The 19,336-nt window shown below is 38.5% G+C and overlaps 2 protein-coding genes across 6 annotated transcripts in view; one reads left to right on the plus strand and one right to left on the minus strand.

Annotated features, from left to right (window-relative positions):
- crb2a (crumbs cell polarity complex component 2a) overlaps positions 1–7,712 on the plus strand; it is a 90,866-nt gene extending 83,154 nt beyond the window's left edge. The window contains exon 14 of the mRNA XM_034602715.1: positions 7,700–7,712. The gene's annotated coding sequence lies outside the window, so the exon portion shown is untranslated. The remainder of the gene's footprint in view (positions 1–7,699) is intronic.
- A 5,086-nt stretch (positions 7,713–12,798) lies between these two features.
- Positions 12,799–19,336, minus strand: part of dennd1a (DENN/MADD domain containing 1A) — a 72,261-nt gene continuing 65,723 nt past the window's right edge. For 2 of the 5 annotated variants that reach the window (XM_034602741.1, XM_034602739.1), the window contains 3 exons: positions 16,917–17,054; positions 15,147–15,393; positions 13,287–14,610 (listed from right to left, as the gene is read on the minus strand). In XM_034602741.1, the coding sequence (XP_034458632.1) occupies positions 13,537–14,610; positions 15,147–15,393; positions 16,917–17,054 (1,459 nt within the window). In that variant the 3' untranslated portion in view covers positions 13,287–13,536. Of the gene's footprint in view, positions 12,972–13,286; positions 14,611–15,146; positions 15,394–16,916; positions 17,055–19,336 lie in introns of those variants that run through there. The other 3 variants (XM_034602740.1, XM_034602743.1, XM_034602742.1) reach the window with 3 other exon arrangements.

Here is a 19,336-nt window from a genome sequence, read left to right on the forward strand (position 1 = left end):
TCGTTTTCCTCTTAACTCGGGCAAAGCAGGCTCAGACTGAGAATCCCCACCTTTTATCAGGGTACTTAAGGGGTCCTAATATAATCCTTCTAACCAGTTACCTTTTACTTATGGTCCCTTGGCATACTGGCTCCTTTTTTGTTTTGTCTTGTCTTTGTGTAAATTGCTCATTTGCACGTGTTCGTATATTGTAACTCATATTGCAGGGACTTTATTTGATGTTTCATGTTTTATCTTAGTGTCTTCTTATTAGTGTACATTGCCTTTAGTACTAATGATCTATTGGCAAGTTCTCTTACCCATAATAAATTCTGGTCAGTAGATTCCAGAACAATAGGGTGGCAGCCTTCTTCTCTGCCCCAAAAAAGACCAAGCGGATGTTGATATTGGTTAGAAAGAAGTTAAATCTAACATTAAAAGCTTCTGGTAAAGATAATGAAGGCAGATTCTGTAATTGTAATTGCCGTGTTAAACGGTTCCAAAATCTGTATGGCTTCTATATATGCCCCTAATACTCTTAATAGCAACTCCTTTGATTCAATTAAGTCAACTTTGCTGGACTTTTCAGACACCACTTTTTTCTCCACACGTGATTGCTCATTCTCTTGCATTGATTAGACATTAAACACAAGAAAGAAACACAGCCACATAAACAGACAAAACAGTTCATCTCATTAAATCATTCAAGTACATATAGAAGAGAAACAAAATTATTATTATTTTTACAGATATTAGGCAAAACACAAGATATTAGATCATTTAAAATTATTTAAAAATTCATTACATACTTTCCCCTTTACCTTCACACAGTTAAGTAATAATTCTTGAAAAAAATTGATATCTCAGTTCTATGTTTAGTTTTTTACCCATTCTGCACAATTCCCACCTTAAAATTAAATTCCAAGGAAACAAGGTCAATATACAATCCATATATTATCTTTTACCAGTTTACACAAAGACACCAGTCAATTACTGTTCCAGAGTTATTTGGAGATGCTCTTTTACCAAACATTTGAACCACTTAACAATATGTAATCCCCTGTAAAACCCTTCCACCTTACCATGGCTCTATACATGACAGTTTTCTGCATCATACTTGTTTCAGCATTAGGTAGCACAAACCTTCTGTAGCATATCGTGTTGGATGAGAGAGTAACCTTTTATGTAATATGTTTAGTGATCGTGTCACAGGTGCATTTCTAACTAAATTCAACAAGGCATAGGTTAATCTCTGACTAACATTTAGCCAACTCAAATTGTCATGCATACCCATTAAATTAGTTCTATAAAAGCAATGTAGAGCAGAATGCCGCTTTATTTTGTGCTACTTGTAATTTTTGAATCTCTTTCATTGAGGCACTGGACCAAATCATGGAACAGTAATCATGCTGTGACAGAACTAAAGCATTTAGAACTTGTCTATAATGTTTTGTGGCATACCTTTTCAGACTCTTCTTACAAGACCTTTCCCCATTATGCTCAACATAAGACATTTTGGGGGGCAGGGGCTCAAATGAGAAAAAAGGGCACTTCTCATAATTATTTATAAAAAAAAAAATTGTACACAAAAAGTTAAATATACTAGCACATCTCTGACTTACTTACCAATTTATTTTAATACCCTTACACAATTGTTAAATACTCAACAGTTCACACAGAGACAATGGTCTTTAGTATTCACTAGTTTTAGCACAAGAGCAGGCAACAACAAAGGAAACTATGCCACAATATGCAGGTCTTCTATGCTTCTAGTTTCTAGTATATATTTAGAATAACTGACACCAGGGAGAGGAACAAAGTGAAGTAATAATTTGTTAATTTTTTTCACATGACAATAAATCCTTTGAATTCTTTTGGTGGGATTGAAACAAATAAATCAACAAAAAATTTCACACAAAACTGAAAAAGATAGTTCTCTACATAAATAAGCAAACCAAACTACCCTCCAAACTACTGTTTAGTTGCAGAAATTAGTGAATTCTGCTCTCCTCTCTAACTCATTTAGTTAATTTACTGGGAAAAAATACTGCAAAAAAGGTAATGACAAAATGCAAAATAAAGCAAATTTATGGAAATCATTAAAAAAAAAATTGAAATTTGAAATATATATTATAAATAAAAATATTTTGTGTTTCACAAGTAAGATAACCTTCAGATACTATAACCAAGCAACATAATACTGAATTGCCTGAATACATTAATGATCCAATACATTATTATTATTTTTGCCATTATTACTATTATTATTACACTTACTACACACACACAGTAACTGATGATTACTTAGTTCCAGTGTACCTACAATTCCATCCTTTCACATTTTAGATATATGTAAGATATATCAACAAACTAGTAGAATGAATAGTTATTAGATGAAGAGCCTACAATTCAAATTATGCAGTAACTGTTTAAAGCAGGACACTACAGGCAAAAACATAGTTTTTTCATGTACTGGTCCATTTTGAGATTTTGGTCTATTTTGCTTCCATGTCTTCTTTCACTCTAACGGAAAGAAAACTTCCAAAAATAAAAATTTAGATGGTGTTTGTTTTAACCTGGGTTAGGGTTAGGGGTCTGTCTGCATCAGTAGATTTCTCCTAAATTCACCAAACAAACTACTCTGCATATTTGAACATAACATTTCATATGTCAATACTGTCTGGATGTAAGTCATGAACTGGGGAAGTTCTAAGGTGATATGTTTTCGTTAATTTGTAATTTAAAATTTTTCTAGCTAACACCTAAATTGCATATTAATGTGGCGATTGTGATGACATTATTAGACACAAATTTGACTGTATTCACCTGTAGCGTCTACCCTTAAGTACAGTACATTAGCCTGTGTGCCCTAACGTATTATATAAGCTAGTAGCTCGTGTGTACATTGGCAAGACACAAGTTAACTATATTTGTTTTTGTGTTTTAGCTAATTAGCTCTAAACTGGAGGCACTAGTAGCTTAGACTTTGGTTAATCACCACTCAGCTCCACACAAGAGAAAAAAAAACACCACAGCCGGGACAGGAACTGGGATGTGGGAGGTCCTGCCTGTCTATGACTGGGAATATGTATGCTAATCACTGTGCAGGAGACATGGAGGGATGGTTGAGAGTAAGTCTAATCTCCCGACCTGATATTTTGATATTTTATTCAATCAATATATTTGTTTGACAGGGAAGCTGTGCACAGAACACAATTGCTCTCAAGGAAGAAAAATGGCAGAGGCTCAAGCCTCATTTGATGTGTATGTGTGCATATGCCAGTTGAGCACCAATTTATCATGGTCACCCATTCTACCACTAACTTTAAATCCTTAAGTAAAATATTATTCAAGATTCCTATTGATGATGCAGCGGCATATATTGTGGAGTCACCCGCATACATGGCAGTTTGAGCCCTTTTTAAAGCTAACGGAATATAATTTAAAAAGACAGAAAATGATAGCGGCCCTAAACAGCTCCCTTGTTGAACGCCACTCGTGACATTTCTGATCTTTATCTGCCATTGAAGAAAACTGTCTCCCACCGATTTCTTGGATAGCTCTCCATACACTTTAATGCAGTAAAGTGAAGCCATACTGTTTCATCTTATCAAACAACATAGAGTGATCAATAACATCACACACCAAAACTGAAATCAAGTAAAACTGCACCCACTAACTTGCCTCTATCTCGTTCACTTTGCCAATCATCTTTCATTTGTGTCAAGCTGTGCATGTAGAATGACTAGGCCTATAAGCGTGTTGAGTATCTGTGTAAGTTATTGAATTTTAAAATAGGTTTGTATTTAAAATAATCCTCTCCATCCTTTCCTAAAACTGGTAACAAACTTATAGGGCGGAATTTGTCCCATAAAATGGTTCGGCTGGATTCTTTGAGAGCGGAATAACTTTTGCTACCTTCCAAGCCTGTGAACAAGTACATTTCTCAATACTCAAAAAAATAATATGACATACTGGAACCCCAATTTAATTGGCTGCAATTCTAAAAAAATTTGATTCTAAATTATCTACACCATGGTGGCCTATCTGGTAGCCCCTCACATAATAACATAACAATGACTATTCGTATTGAATTCAGGTTACATTTTACAAAGCCAGATCAATTTAATCAGGGTTTATCCATATAGACAAAAATTGCAGTAATCGGATAGGAACACTGGATGGATGAATAAGAAATAAATATCTGTCAGATATCAGTGAATACTTCCATTGACGCAGGACTGATTGTTGTTTCATAATACGTCTCCGCTTCACTGCAGTCTGCCTCTGTATATGCTTCAGTGAATTCTTAACAAGAAATCTTCTACAACACTTCTTGCAAGCTTTAAGATTTTCTCTTTCGCCTGATATCTCTATTCTTACAAGCATAGGTATGGGTCTCAGCCTCTCTACAGCTGGCTCACAGGTGAGCTCCTCATTGAACACCTCCTTGAAAAGGTTTGTCATAAATGCAGTGGTCTCACTCTTTTCAATATACAGGTAGATTTAACCTTCCGCTGTGCATTTCCATCGGCTCTATTTTTTCTAGTCCTACCTTTAATTCTTCAAACTGTAGCTGAAGTTTTCTGCTATCTATTCTCTAATTATCGAGCGTATTAGAGCGGACAACTCAGCGTGGCTCACCTGCATGGATTCACTTTCCATGGCACTCTCTTTCGCTGCTTTTCTTCTTTGTGTCTCTCCATCCTCCGATAGACCACCGCCTTGGTTTAATAACTTCTCAGTCTTTTTCCTTGATTTCTTTGGCGGCATTACATTCCCGTTACTGTTATGGATGTTTTGTGGAAGCTGGTGAAAGGAGATCTCAGGCAGCAGCTGATGTCTTATGCAGAATGATGTCTTAATGTAGACTTGATGCATCAAGGAGACCAGAAGGTGGAACAATATACAAACGCTAACAGAGGAACATGAGCAATTGTCACCCCCAAGTCTGAAGATGTCTCCCACAGCATCCCCATATATCTCCCTCTACTTGCGTCACCCATTCTAATAGCACATCCATGAATGGCTAGAAGTGCTGTCACTCTCTATGTCACATGTAGGTGTTCGCATCCTATTGGATAGTTAAGCCTAAAGTATGCATTCCTAAATCACATTGTGTCCTTACGTCTTGCCACTGGTGAAATACACAAAAGAGCTGAAGTTGGTGTCTCTCTGTCTGAAGCATCTGAGTTAGATATGAAAGTCCCTAAGCATAGACACTACAATGTACTGTTGGTTGGGCCTTTATCTATAACCTGACCTTGGTACTGCTTAGAGAGAGAAGGGAGTATCTGTGGAATTCGACCGGCTCTATTCTCCTGTACAGATATAATGTGATATACAATATACATAATATATAGTGGCATATACAGTAATGTGTGAGGATGGTCCAAAATTCCTCAACACTTACTATATTATCTCCTGGTCAGTGACTGAATCATTTAATCATCTAGTTATAGCAGCCTGATTTCTTTGTTAACTTTTAGACAAGGGAGCTACACCCTCCCAACTTCACTTTTCACTTCTGTGCATGTGTGCTTTTTTCTATGATAAGAGGCCTTTCTCTTTGGAAAATTTCTTTGGTTCACCCAAAATCAATAGATGGCGATTTAATAGTACTCTCTTGCAAAGTAGGGATTTTCTAACTAACCTGACTCAAAGGGTATAAGTGAGTTCATCCACCACGATGTTCAATCAGGTGTCAACCCACACGTACTGAGGGAAGTAACTAAGTGTCACATAAGAGGAGCTTGTATTTCCTTTTCCTTGATTTGAACAGAACTCAGATTAAACTGAGGATAGGTACAAATTATTATCCAATGCAAGGTCAGCTGTTTTTTACATATAATTCCTCCATTGTGAATCCCTGGGCAATCCTATTGTAAGATGCAGAAAAGGCGCTTGATCTATTGGAATGGACCTATTTTTGCGATGCTTTGGTTTTAGGCCTTTCTTTATAAAAATGGTCTCTACACTTTATGCCTCTCCCATTGCACATGTTCAAACTGGTCACCCTGGCTCACTTTGTTCTATCAAGAGGAACTAGGCAGGCATGCCCGCCTTCCGCAGGTCTCTTTGCTTTCCCATTGGAACCAGTAGCCCAGGCCGTTAGAGAACCATGCCATATCTCCCATCATAAGTAATGGTACATCACATTATATATCTCCCTTTATGCTGGTTTAACGTTTTATCATATCTCTCAGGAGTAAATAGCTCATTGCCTCACGTTTTGAATATTTTTCACAAATTCGGCTCCTTATCCGGTTATAAAATAAACTGGTAAAATCAATACTCATGCCACTACATAAGACAAATATGAACCTAGATCATCCTCCTCTTTCTCTACAATACCATGGCTTTACTTACTTAGGTATTCAAATTAGAACTACACTCACTCAAATAGTTAAAGATAACTTTGTTTCTGCTCTAACTAAAGCAGTGGTTGCCAACCCGTCGATCGCGATCTACCGGTCGATCTCGCAGTCTTCACTGTCGATCTCCGAACTCTCTGGACTCACTGGCTGCGGCCGCGCCGCAGATCAGCTGTGTGTCGGTTGTCTGTTTTTCACACGCGCTGTGTGTCCGCTACTGGCGGCGGAGCAGCTGGTTTATCTCCTGCATTTCCTTCAAACAAGTCGGTTTATGTACTAAACTAAATGTCAGGATACAGTATGAAGACGTGCATCTTCCGGTCTGTCGATAACAATCAAAGCCCCGTTAGAACAAATTAATAAGAAAGTGAAACGCTGGAGTGCTTTTACTTTGAAATGGGTTCCGGAAGTGTTGTAAATATGTTTGTGTCATAGACATATAAACATTGTGTTTCACAGAAGAATAAACAGAAGAAATGATCTTTCACCTGAGTTTTAATGTTTATTTGTTGGAATTATGTCACAAACATGGATTTTAAAATGTTAAAACCACTTTCTGTATGTGTTTCAAAATAAAAGCACTCCAGCGTTTCTGTTGACGGAATCCATTCTTTTGTTTAAAAAGTTATTTTTATTGTGAAATATGTGCAGGAGCGGAAGACGCACGGCTTCATACTGTATAGTACTTGTATTTATTTGAGTACAAGGGACTACTTTCATACAAGGAACAGTCAATTTTATGGACATATTCAAGGCAACGCCTATGTAAAACATTGTGCTGCAGTAGCAGCTCGTCTGCCGAACATATTGTTGAACTGAAGCTAAATATTGTGCACTGAACAGATGCTGTAGATATTAATGTGAATATTGTGCATTGAATAGATAAAGTTGCACAACTGCCTTTCTTTGTGTATATTTATGCTCGTACATTCAGCCTTTAACAGAAGTTGTGTTTTTTTTGGAAGATATCAGGGTGCTAGATCTCGGCTTACGTTTGGAATTAAAAAGTGATCTTCGGCTCGAAAAGGTTGGTGATCACAGAATTCAAGATCTGCCTTTTTCCAACATAAAAAAAGAAAATGGCGGAATCATGTATGGGACCTATCATTTCTAATACACTATCCATATGGCGCAGTATAGGAAAGAATATTTATTTTGATTGTAAATATAATAAATCATTACCCATTTGGCATAATAATGCACTTTTGTCTGGGTGTAATAATAATAATAAACTGTATTTATATAGCACCTTTCCAAAACAAGGTTTACAAGGTGCTTAACATGATAAAAACAGGAATCATAAAAGTGTAATCACAATAAGAGTATCAATAGAGGAGTATAACAAGTTAAACATTTTAAGAAAGCAAAATAAATAAATACATAAATAAAATATTAAGAGAGGATCATATGAAGGCTAGTCTATAAAAGTGCATTTTAAGAAGATACTTAAACAAGGTGATACCATTCGCCATCTTGATCTCCTCAAGCAGGTTGTTCCAAAGAATGGGGGCATGGATGGCAAATGTATAAGCCTTGACTTTGGAACAGCCAGGAGGGCAGCATACGAGGATCTCAGGGCTCGTGATGGTATACATGTTGTTAAAAGGTCAGTTATGTAGCTTGGAGCAAAACCATTCAGGGCTTTAAAAGTGATAAGTAACTAATTAAAATCAACTTTAAATCTAACGGGGAGCCAGTGCAAAGATGCAAGAATGGGTGTGATGTGTTCAGGTTTTCGGGTATCTGTTAAAATCCTGGTGGCTGCATTTTGGATGAGCTGAAGTGAGGAGAGAGATTTTGTGCTGCAGACGGAGAAAAGGAAGTCGCAATAATATAACCGTGTTGATATAAATGCATGAATGACTGTTTCTAGGTTTTTGGCAGAGAGAAAGGGCTTAATTTTAGAAATCTTCAGGAGTTGAAAGAAACATGACTGTGTGATTGATTTGATGTGGCTGTTCAAAGTGAGGTTGTTGTCAAATATAACACCAATGTTTCTACACTGGGGAGTATTGAGATGTGAGTAAGGACCTAGCATGTTTGTGAGTTCGGTGTGTGCAGAGTTGGTAGCAATCAGAAGTATTTCTGTCTTTTTTGGGTTCATCTGAAGGAAATTATGTGCCACCCAATTTTGAATATCTGTGAGACAGTTTAATCGCGTTTGTATTTTGTTCAACCTTCTGGTCTCCTTGATGCATCAAGTCTACATTCAAATCTTCTGAATAAGACATTTATGTTCAACTGCTGTTCCAGTAAAGTGTTTACCACTTACAAAGCTTCTGTTGTTAGCTATCCAGACGGCAGCTGTGAGTTACGTGGATTAGTAACAATAATATAATTTCTCTTTTGTAAATTGTAATTCATCACTCTACTCGTTTAAATATTAAAATATTATACACAATACACAACAATACTGAGTAATGTTTTGTGCATAATACTGCTGAATAGTCATTTTGTGTCATTTTGTATATTAATGCATTTACATTGGGCCTCTGTTTTCCTCTGTTTTAATCATATTGTGTCTGGATTCTGGTCTATTACCCCCAACATTTTTCTTTTTCTGATTTCTAAATACATATTTTCTTTATTCCACCTTTTCCCCCCTATTTTCTTGCTTGTTTTCTCTTTCGCTCTCTCTAATTCAGCTACTTATTGTTTTCATCCCTGCTATTTAGCTCTTGTTCACAGAAGGGATTTTATTTGTATTTATTCGTGCTTTGTGATTGGTGAAAACTTAGTTTTTGCATTTTTCAATAAATTATTGATCACGAAAAAAAAAAAAGAATTGACAGTGATTAAAAAGTTATAATATTCAAGAAATATTCTGCAGGGACCATGAATATTCATATAAAATATCTTTGGAATATTAACATTTGGTAAGATACCAGTGCATCCCTACATTTTTCAGACCCTTTTAAGTTTTCCACATTTTGTTATGTTTCAGACTCATCTTAAAATAATTCAATTCATTCTTATTCTCATTATTTTTCACACAATACTCCACAATGACAAAGCCATTTTCAGGTCTCTCCAGATATGCTCTATTGGGTTCAGGTCTAGACTCTGGCTGGGCCATTCCAGGACTTTCACAGAGTTTTCCAGAAGCCACTCCTGTGTTTTCTTGGCGATACGCTTCGGGTCATTGTCTTGTTTAAATGTACAACCTCCGGCCCAGCCTGAGATCTAAAGCATTCTGGAAAAGGTTTTCACTCAGGATTGCTCTATATTTTTCTGCATCCATCTTTCCCTTTATCCTGACTAGTCTCCCAGTCCCTGTCACAGAAAAGCATCCCCACAGCATGATGCTGCCACCACTTTTGACTGTAGGTATGGTATTAATGTGGCGATGCTCAGTGTCTGGTTTCCTCCACACACGCCTTTGGGACTTGTGGTCAAGTAGTTACATTTTCATTTCCTCAGACAAGAGGATTCTGCTTCTTGTGGTCTGAGAGTCATTTAGGTGCTTTTTGGCAAACTCCCAGCGGCCATGTGCCTTTTAGTGAGGAATGGCTTCAGTCTGGCCACTCTACTATAAAGGCCTGATTGATGGAGGGCTGCACTGATGGTTGTCCTTCTGTAATGTTCTCCCATCTGCACAAAGGAACTCTGGATCTCATTCATAGTGACTATTGGGTTCTTGGTTACCCATCTGACCAAGGCCCTTCGTCCCCAATTACTCTGTTTGGCTGGGCAGCCAGATCTAGGAAGACTGTTGGTGATTCCAAATCTCTTCCATTTGAGAATGAAGGGCGGCTACCGTGCTCTTGGGCACTTTCAATGCTGCCGAAATTTCCCTGTAATTTTCCAAAGATGTGTCTTGACACAATTCTGTCTTGCAGGTCTACAGACAATTCTCTTGACCTCATGGCTTGGCTTTCACTCTGACATATACCATCAACTGTGAGACTTTATATAGACAGTTGTGTTCCTTTCCTAATTATGTCCAATGAATTAAATTACGGACAGGAGGACTCCAATCAAGATGTAGAAGCATCTCAAGAACCATTGATAGAAGTAGGATGCACCGGAGCTCAGTTGCAAGTGCAATAACAAAGGGTCTGAATACTTATGTAAATAGAATATTTCACTCTTTTATTTTTAATAAATTTACAAAACACTCCAAAAAACAGTTTTTGCGTTGTCATTGTGGAATCACAGTTGTAGATTGATGAGACAAAAAATTAAGTGAATCCATTTGAAGACGAGATTTGTGTAAGGGTTTGAAAACTTTCCGGATGCACTTCCATCTCAGGACTCAAACTTATGGGCATTGTCATTACAAGAATTAAGTATAGCAGGGAAATGATAGGCACTGTGTCAAGTCGGTTGTAAAATTTAAGCTGATATATTATGATAAAGATTTCTATTTTAAGCAACTTAGGTCTAATAGGATAGTAGTCATCACTCTTTAATCAGTCTTAGAATAGATGTCATCTGTACACTGATACAACAGCAAGTATACCTGTACAGAACCTTATAAGTGATTAAGACTTTTTGGCATTCACCACACATAGACGTCCCAAGATCATCTGGAAACCAGTAAAGGTTGACAAGGTGTGACAGCTACATGATTTCTCTTGTTAAAGTCAAAATGAGCTGAACTAGAAACTGGTGGCAAAATTGTGAGAACCGCTATTTCTACTCTATGTACAATGGACATCACAATGTGTAAGAAGTCTGTAACTCATTAACCATCATTATCAGCAAACAGAGTAAGAATTGACTAAGGCAGATATGTGCATATATTAGCAGCAACATAGGTGAAAGCATCCTTAAAGATAACACAATATACATACAAGTGTTTTGAAGTCCCCATGTATTTAATTAGAAGTAAATATTTTATAATTTGGCGGACATTACAGTCAATTGTAGGTTTGAAGATCTTCTTAAAATGTTTCTTTGTAAAAATGTAGGGAGGCCAAAAAACAACAGAATTGTGCATAAACTTACCAAAACATCAAAAGGTGATTAAATGCATAAGATGAGATGTACCACATTTTGAACCGGTATCCTAATGCCATTAAGAAGTAAAATGACTACAGCAGATTACTAAGACATGGTAATTGTACAACATCAATAAGACAAATGTTGTTGTGAGTGTATCTCAGTAGGTAATGTGTGCTATTTTGATTCACAAATCTATACTGATACTATATTAAGCACTATGCGAAAGTGGTTGCATTAAAGACAGAAGACATGGGAGGGTGCTGTGCAATGAATTGTGTTGGCATCTGAACATCTTAAAGCAAGGTTATCTTTGTGTGCAAGTTCCTTGGTAGGATGCCTGGAAAGTGAAACTACACAAAATGTCCAAATTCAGCAGTGTTCAGCAGACACACATTTCTTTTTTTTCTGTTAATGTTAGTGGAGCGGAAAGCTGTGTGTGTGTGTTGTGTTTTATCTAAGATTTTATCTATTTTAAGATTTTGGAAGAGTTTGTCAAGAATCTGATTCTGTGAATTTTCTAGATGTAAAGGTTGATTTAATGGCAAGATGTTTTAATAGTGGGGCGTATTAATCAGGGGGCAGCTGTGGCTCAGGGGGTAGAACAAGTTATCCACTAACCAGAAGGTCAGCAGTTTGATCCCTGTCTCCCCCATTCCAAATGTCCTTGGGTAAAATATTCTACCCCAAAATGCCACTGACAGCTGTGCCAGCAGTGTACAAGTGATGGGTGATAAAGAGAGCTGCACATAGATGCATTGTGTAAATTTGTGTGTGAAAAGGTGGGAAAACTGTACTGTAAATTGCTTTGAGTTCAGCAAAACTAGAAAAGAACTAAATAAATACAGACCACTTACCATAATATAGGACAAAGAGGTCTGTATGAGATTATGCCTTTATTATTCATTGGGGGCAAATTAATGTACATTATGCAACGACGGTGCTAAGACATTTCATTTTGGTATGCTATATTTAGTCATTTAACAAAGTCATTTTACACGGTAAAACTGCACTAATGAGCAACTGTTGTCATTTGCATCATGTCCAGTGGATCTATAGTTTCCCTTGAATCCCTTTTTTGTTGGTACAATATTAATTTCACATAGGTAAAGGCAGACTTCCCAATAATAAGTAAAACTTCTACATTAAGAGATAATTAAAGAATCCAAATTCAAAGGCTGTTGCTTAAATATTGCTGATATACTTCAGATGGATTGCACCAAGGTGTTGCTCTGACACAGCATCTACTGACTGACTGCAAACAGAGATCGCATTTAGACCTGGAATTAACATCTGTCCTGAGTGATCTGATCACAATGGAGAGCTCTAAGTACAGGCAAACATACCCAAGATGTACTGAGGACAAGTATATGCTCACATACACAACGGAAACAAGATCCTATCATTCAGACCATTTTGAGGTGGACTGGGACATAAGTGTCCACATTTCTTTAGCAGTGTCAACGTGAACGTGTCTTGGACGACATTGAATGACCATGTATTGACCGTGTTTGACCCGCTACAGTTTCATTATGAACCCTGAGAATTTTTACACTTCTTCAGTAACTCAGATATTAAAATTAACATAGTTTTCCTGTGTTGCTTCTCTGGTTGCCATGGCCAAATGGACAGCATCAGAAGAAAGATGTTCAGGCACCATCAACTCAGATTGCACTGGAAAAAAAACATACATGTTCATAAGAGCCATATACACCCTGTCTCCCCTTGCCACAGCAGTCTAATAAAGTTGGCAACAGCAACTACTTACTACCTGAATTTCCCTTCAATGTTACAGTTACCTTAATTAATCCTGACTAGTTTCATATAGCTTTTGATGCCTATAAGTATTGTATTTACCATCTCTGGTAGACACTACTTTACAATTCATAAACAATGTTTTCTGACTTGCTGAAGTACATAAATTGTGAATTAACCTGAAGTTAAACTGGCATAACGCACATATGATGTCATCTACTCTTTTTTTCTTTACCCAGCATGAGTTCACATTGAATACAAAACAAACATTTAAGAATTGAGGATTAGGACAATTCTTACAGAACTTTAAAGTTGCATTCCACAGCAAGTGTTACATGCCAGGTAAAGCTATAACTCTTCTATGATAGTGAGTTGCGTAAGCAGAACAGAGTGTATTATGGCTAATGTGTCAGTAAATGCAATAGAAGGTCTGGATCCAATAGTGAGGGAAGTTTGTGTAGTGACAGAGAGGGCACCTTAAACATTAGTCAAACGTTTCCCACCTCCTCCGAAGGTCCTCCACCTTCTTTTTTGGGGGTGTAGCTGGCTTGACCATAGTCATCAGGTCTCCAAAAGGATCCTGAGTCTTCTGGCTGTCTGCCTCTGCAGAAAGAGGCTTTACCACCAAGTTCCTAGCTGTACTGGGGACAGACATTGAGTCTGCCAGGCTGGAAAGGGCATGATTGCTGGCAGAGGAGTGAAGCAGTGAGGTTTCTGAGGAGGAGAAGGTTGACTGGAGCGGTCCATAGCTGTGTGGCAGAGTTGAACTGCCTGGTGAATGCTGTCTGTAAAGCCCTGATAGTGAGGAAATGGACTGTGGCTGGGTTGGAGAGTGTAAGTAAGAGCCTACTGGAGGCCCACACACTGTACTGAAGGGATTCCTTCTTGCAGTCAGTGAATAATGCATTTGAGGGGAGGTAGGTTGCAGAGACTGGACAAAAGGGTTAAGTGACATGTGAGGATGCATTGGGAAAATAGGTAAGCCCTGTGGGTAAGTGTACCTTGGTGGAAGTGTTGGTTTGCAGGAAGATGGCGAAATGCCAATGCATCCCCCATCATTTAGTGAAGTGGAGTCAATATTTGCTGAGCTATTAAGGGGGTCGAGCAGGCTTATCAGATCTATACTGCCCTCAGCTATGTTGGTGGATTTCAGCAGTTCTCCATCTGTGGTCATGCTCAGAGCTTGCCTAAACTCTTTCCCCCCAAATGCAGTCCTTCCTTCACCAGTTTCTGCTGCTTTAGAGCGTGACTGGGCCATGGGGGGTGCAAGGACAGTACCAAGCTCCGGTGTCTTTCTTCCATGGGGACGTGGGATGGTAATGTTGCCAGGGGTGGAAGGCGTGAAAGGGTCAGAACCCAGGGCAGAGCTTTCATGGCTTGGGGAGTGGGCTTCTGTCTGCACAGGAAGTTGTATAAATGCACCTGCATCACAGGTAGGAGGTGCACAAATGGGCAAGGCCGATTCATACGGCCCTATACTCCATAGCTTATTATAAGGCTTAGAGAGCTTGAGGCCTGGAAATGTTTGAGAGTTTTCATCGACACACAGGTCCATCCGCTGCAAACAGACAACGTAATTCAGACAATAATTGCTAATGAAGGAAAAGTAAAACTTGCAGAAATAAAGTGGCAAAGCGCACTACTAATGCTGATTGATGAAAACAGAATTTCAGAATTCATTCAGATTTCAAGATCATACTTGGTTATAAATTTACATTGCAGTGATGTTGGATGAACGCTTTTTGGTCAACAACAAACATAAGGAATCATCCTCTCTGGGCCATGAAACATCCAACACAAATTGTATAGACATCCAGGAGGAGGTGGAATAGATGACAAGGTTCATGGTTTGATTCTAGCCATGGACCTTTGTTATCATACCCCTTCTCTATACTCCTATCTCTCCACGTTTCCTGTCTGCCTTATCACTGTTGAGAAAAATGCCCCAAGAATTGACATGTGGACATTAGTTGGTATTTTGCTCTTGGCAATAAGAAAGATGTTTTATCTGAAAGCTCTCATTGTTCTTTTAGGAAATAACATAACAAAATTATGTTAAGCCATTCTTCGCTGCAGAACACACTGGCCACTGACCTGGTAAGTAAATGTAGCTTGTAGCTCCCCAGGGTCTTTGGGAGTCCTCAGGTCCTCAAGACTTTTAGCCAAGGTAATTGGTTGGATGTCAGGCTCATCTTGGCAGCTGAAAATATCCCCAAGCAAGTTGACATTGGAGAACTTCTCATTGACTGGGCTGGGAGGAGCAGTGTGACTCTCTGCCCCAATACTAGGATCACCACCTTCTCTCAACTCTACGTCCTTCAGGGAGTGGTATGGCTGTGGCCTGCAGGGACAGTGTTTGAATTATGGTTACACACACTAGAGGCTTCATGGGTCGAAAAACTCAAGCCAAAAAAGATCAGAGAACCATTGATCGTTTTCTAGGAATAACCAGGCCCTAATTTTGGCAAAATATACTACACTACACACACTGCACAAAAGCTCTTGCCCAAGGGTATGTTCATGGTGCGAGGTAGCATCGTTAATTTAGCTAGCATTGCTACTTCGGGTAGCAGACATTTGGGCTAAAAACATGGTGTAAATGATGTTGCTTCTAGTCAAATTTGAATGTAAGGGCTTACGGACACTTGGATGACACCAAAGGAGCAGTATGAAGGCATTACATTTTTTTTTTCTGTTTGTTTTTTTCTATCTATATACCTTTAAAGGCATAGCTAGACAAAACAATTTATGTCTTTATCAATCTCTAGTGTTTAACAGAGCTAAATAATCTCATGGTATATGTGTTTCCTCATTCACACAACTCTACTGTCAGTTCCATACAAAAGACACTGGCTTTCATGCACAATTGAGAGATCGACTGAGATATCAACTACACAAGGCGAAAAATGTGCTTTGTGAGGTCACCTTGACCTTGACCTTTGACCACCACAATTCGAATCAGTTCATCCTAGAGTACAAGTGAATATTTGTGTGAGACCCTAAGCGTCCGGAGGTTAGCCGGGTTTCCGTGGTCGACCGAGGTCGAGCGGCTGTACCGGTAATGATCCTTCCGCAGGTTCACCTACGGAAACCTTGTCACGATTTTTACTTCCTATAGAATAAGTTTGATCGTCTTCTCGGCGCTCCGCCAGGGCCGTTACCGACTCCAGTGGAGCCGATCCGAGGACCTCATTAAACCATCCAATCGGTAGTAGCTAGCGGCGGTGTATAAAAAGGGCAGGGACTTAATCAAAGCGAGGACATTCCCCATCCATTTATTCCCTTCAAAAATTATCCAGGTGCTCATGCAGGACCTCGGTACAGTTCCGCCTATATTATTCTGTCTGAAATTTGACTTGCAGCCAAACTAGACTTTTTCTCTGTACCATCACTGTGCAGGTTGTTAAAATGTTTTTGTTTTGCCAAGTTATCAAATGAGGCATCGTGTATCATTGAAGTTGAAAATATTTTTTTACTTTTGAGTTGAATCAGTATTTCTACTTTTACCAGTCTTTTTTTTAGACAAGGATCTGTGCTTCTACTTAAGTAAATAATGTGAGTACTTCTGCCACCTCTGGCCTTCATACACAATTGAGAGATTGACTGTCAGGTTGGGTTTTTGACCTTATTAAGACCTTTATCATAATCACACAAATTAACAAAAAATAACAGATATGAATGAGTTCTACTCTTAACCCTATAATCAAAACCTGATGCAAGGTTTTCCCAAAACCATGACCATAATACCTCCTTGTGAAGCTTTTAAACACATACATACATGCACATATCAATAGAAAAGAGAGATTATTTGAGAAAAGCTTATTCATCAGATAACAGTGCAAAGCCAAACAGAAAGATGCGTACAGAGGTGACCACTCAAAAGGGACAGAGAAGAGAAAGCTGTCAGGAAACCCAGAGATGGAGTCATTGTCGTACTGGAGCTCATCTCCAGATGAATCTTCAGAGAGAAACACTGTGTAGTGACGAGTAGGACGGATAGAGCTATGGTGAGAAGAGGAAAGAAAACAGGAAAGTCATATTTCATTAAATGTATATTAATTAAATACATAAAAAAAGAACACTTAAGAAGAGGAAAATTAGGACTAGAAATACCACACTGTGGTAGGATGCCTCCACCAACCAGTTCAGTTTTTTTTTTCCAGATTCATATAAGGTCACTGTAATCTTTGACCACAGAAATCTAATCAATTTCTCTTTGAGTCTAAGCGACACCTGATCAAAAGTTGAAGAAACTCCCTCGAGGCGGTCTTGAGATATCACATTTAAGAGGCTAAAAACGTATTTTGTGACGCCAAATTTCAAGACGTTCCTTCAACCTCAGCTTAAGATATCATGTTAAAGAAAAACATAAACAAACTTTGTAAGGCCACTGTGACCTTGATGTGTGAAATGTGAAAAGATTCCGTCGAGGTATTTTCAAGCTATCGTGTTCATGATAATGGGACGAACGGACAACCCCAAAACATAACGTTTCTGACCACTGGCTGTAGCCAAGCTAGAATTGTGGTTGTACGCCTCAGTAAATCTTTGAGTCTAAGTTTGTGCCACATTTAAAATGATTCTCTTGAGGCATTCTTAAAATAACAATGTTCATAAGGCAAAAAGGGTTTTTGACCTTTGGCCACCCAAATTCTAATGAAGTTATCCTTGAGTTGCACTGAATGTTTGTGCCAAATGTAATGAAATTCCCTATGGATGTTTCTAATATATTGCGCTCACAAAAACAGTGTGAGTGTAACTGATGTGTTAGACCAGGGGTCGGCAACCCCCGGCTCTGGAGCCGCATGCGGCTCTTCAGCCCCTCTGCAGTGGCTCTGTACAGTGTTGTGCATGTTGCGCATATTTTTCGCGAACGGTGAACTTAACAAATCAGTTTTCATATGATGAACGTGAATGTGAGTGAACGTCACGATAAACGTGAGTGAACGTCATGTTCACTCACGTTTATTTTTTAAATTATCATCCTATCAGGCCATCATGAAATACCAGGAGCGGGTGAATGTGTGTGTGCGCTCCCAGACAGCGGACACACACACACAGGCCCCGGAGCTCCGCCCTCCACCCCCGCTCACTCACTCACTCAGAGAGACACACAGTGAGATTAGAGCTCGTTCACGTGAAGCATCCGGTCAGCGACTTACCGGCTGCTTCTTAACAGTGGAAACCGTGAAAACACAGAGTTTCTCTGGTCACAGCTGCTCAGAGATCAGTGCTTCTTGATCAGAGCAGAAGCTGCAGTTGGTTTGTACCGAGCTTCAGTTTCTGTGTCCACTTCCAGTCTGACCTGCTCTCACTTTTTGTTTTAATATTTCATCAACTAAAATATGCGTCACATCCTATTACCCGACGGTTGATTGCTGTACGTGGGAAAAAACAGAAGAGGATGACAGCACACTGAAACGGACTTTAGTCATAATTGAATACAAACTGGCCTATTTTTTATGTTTACTCTTTTTAAGCTATTAGGCTGCAGCTATATATTGCGGCTCCAAAAATATTATTTGGGGGAAAGAGGGGACAAAATGGCTCTTTTGATAGTAAAGGTTGCCTACCCCTGTGTTAGACTAATGGTTTTATATTTCACCAAAAGTCAGTTTTTGTTCACATTTAGTTATTTTTCTGTTATGTGAATGTTTGTTTGGGGAGCTATGATTTTTTTAATGGATTCTTGTTTGACATTTTGGTGATGTCACTACCTTTGACTTCAAGGAGTTTTCCTCAGGTGGCTTGGCTATAATGAGGAGAGGTACGAATATACAGATGCTCTTGGTAAAGTGTTGTCTACTGGTAAAAAAAGTGGTCAAACCGTTAGATGGAACCACAAATGTTACACTGTACAGGTGACAAATACTGTTTCTTGTTGCTATGATGATAATTTCAGTCGGTATATATGATTTTTTTTTCTGTACAGCACTGTATTATAGTGACGCTAACAGAGCACAGAGATGGTTCCTCATGCAGTGCCCTGTTCTCTCTCTGGCTTCAGAGGTGTGCATGTGGGAATCCTGGTTTTGAGATTTTGCGGTACTGATATTATTCTGTTATAGGTGGGTATTAGGTTATGTCAAATGTTTTGTTTTGAAAATTAATAATTTATACACAGTAAATATGTTTAAAATTTTAAAGTTACATCAAATTTTCTGCCAGCGGTTGGGAAAATTGGTCTTAAATTGTCACAATTGTAACTAAGTGATCAAAAAGAGATGTATCATATTGAATGTGATACATGTAAATGGTCTGTATTTAAATAGCACTTTTCTAGT

This window comes from Hippoglossus hippoglossus, chromosome 12 (assembly GCF_009819705.1).
Source record: "Hippoglossus hippoglossus isolate fHipHip1 chromosome 12, fHipHip1.pri, whole genome shotgun sequence".
Lineage (NCBI taxonomy): Eukaryota > Metazoa > Chordata > Actinopteri > Pleuronectiformes > Pleuronectidae > Hippoglossus > Hippoglossus hippoglossus.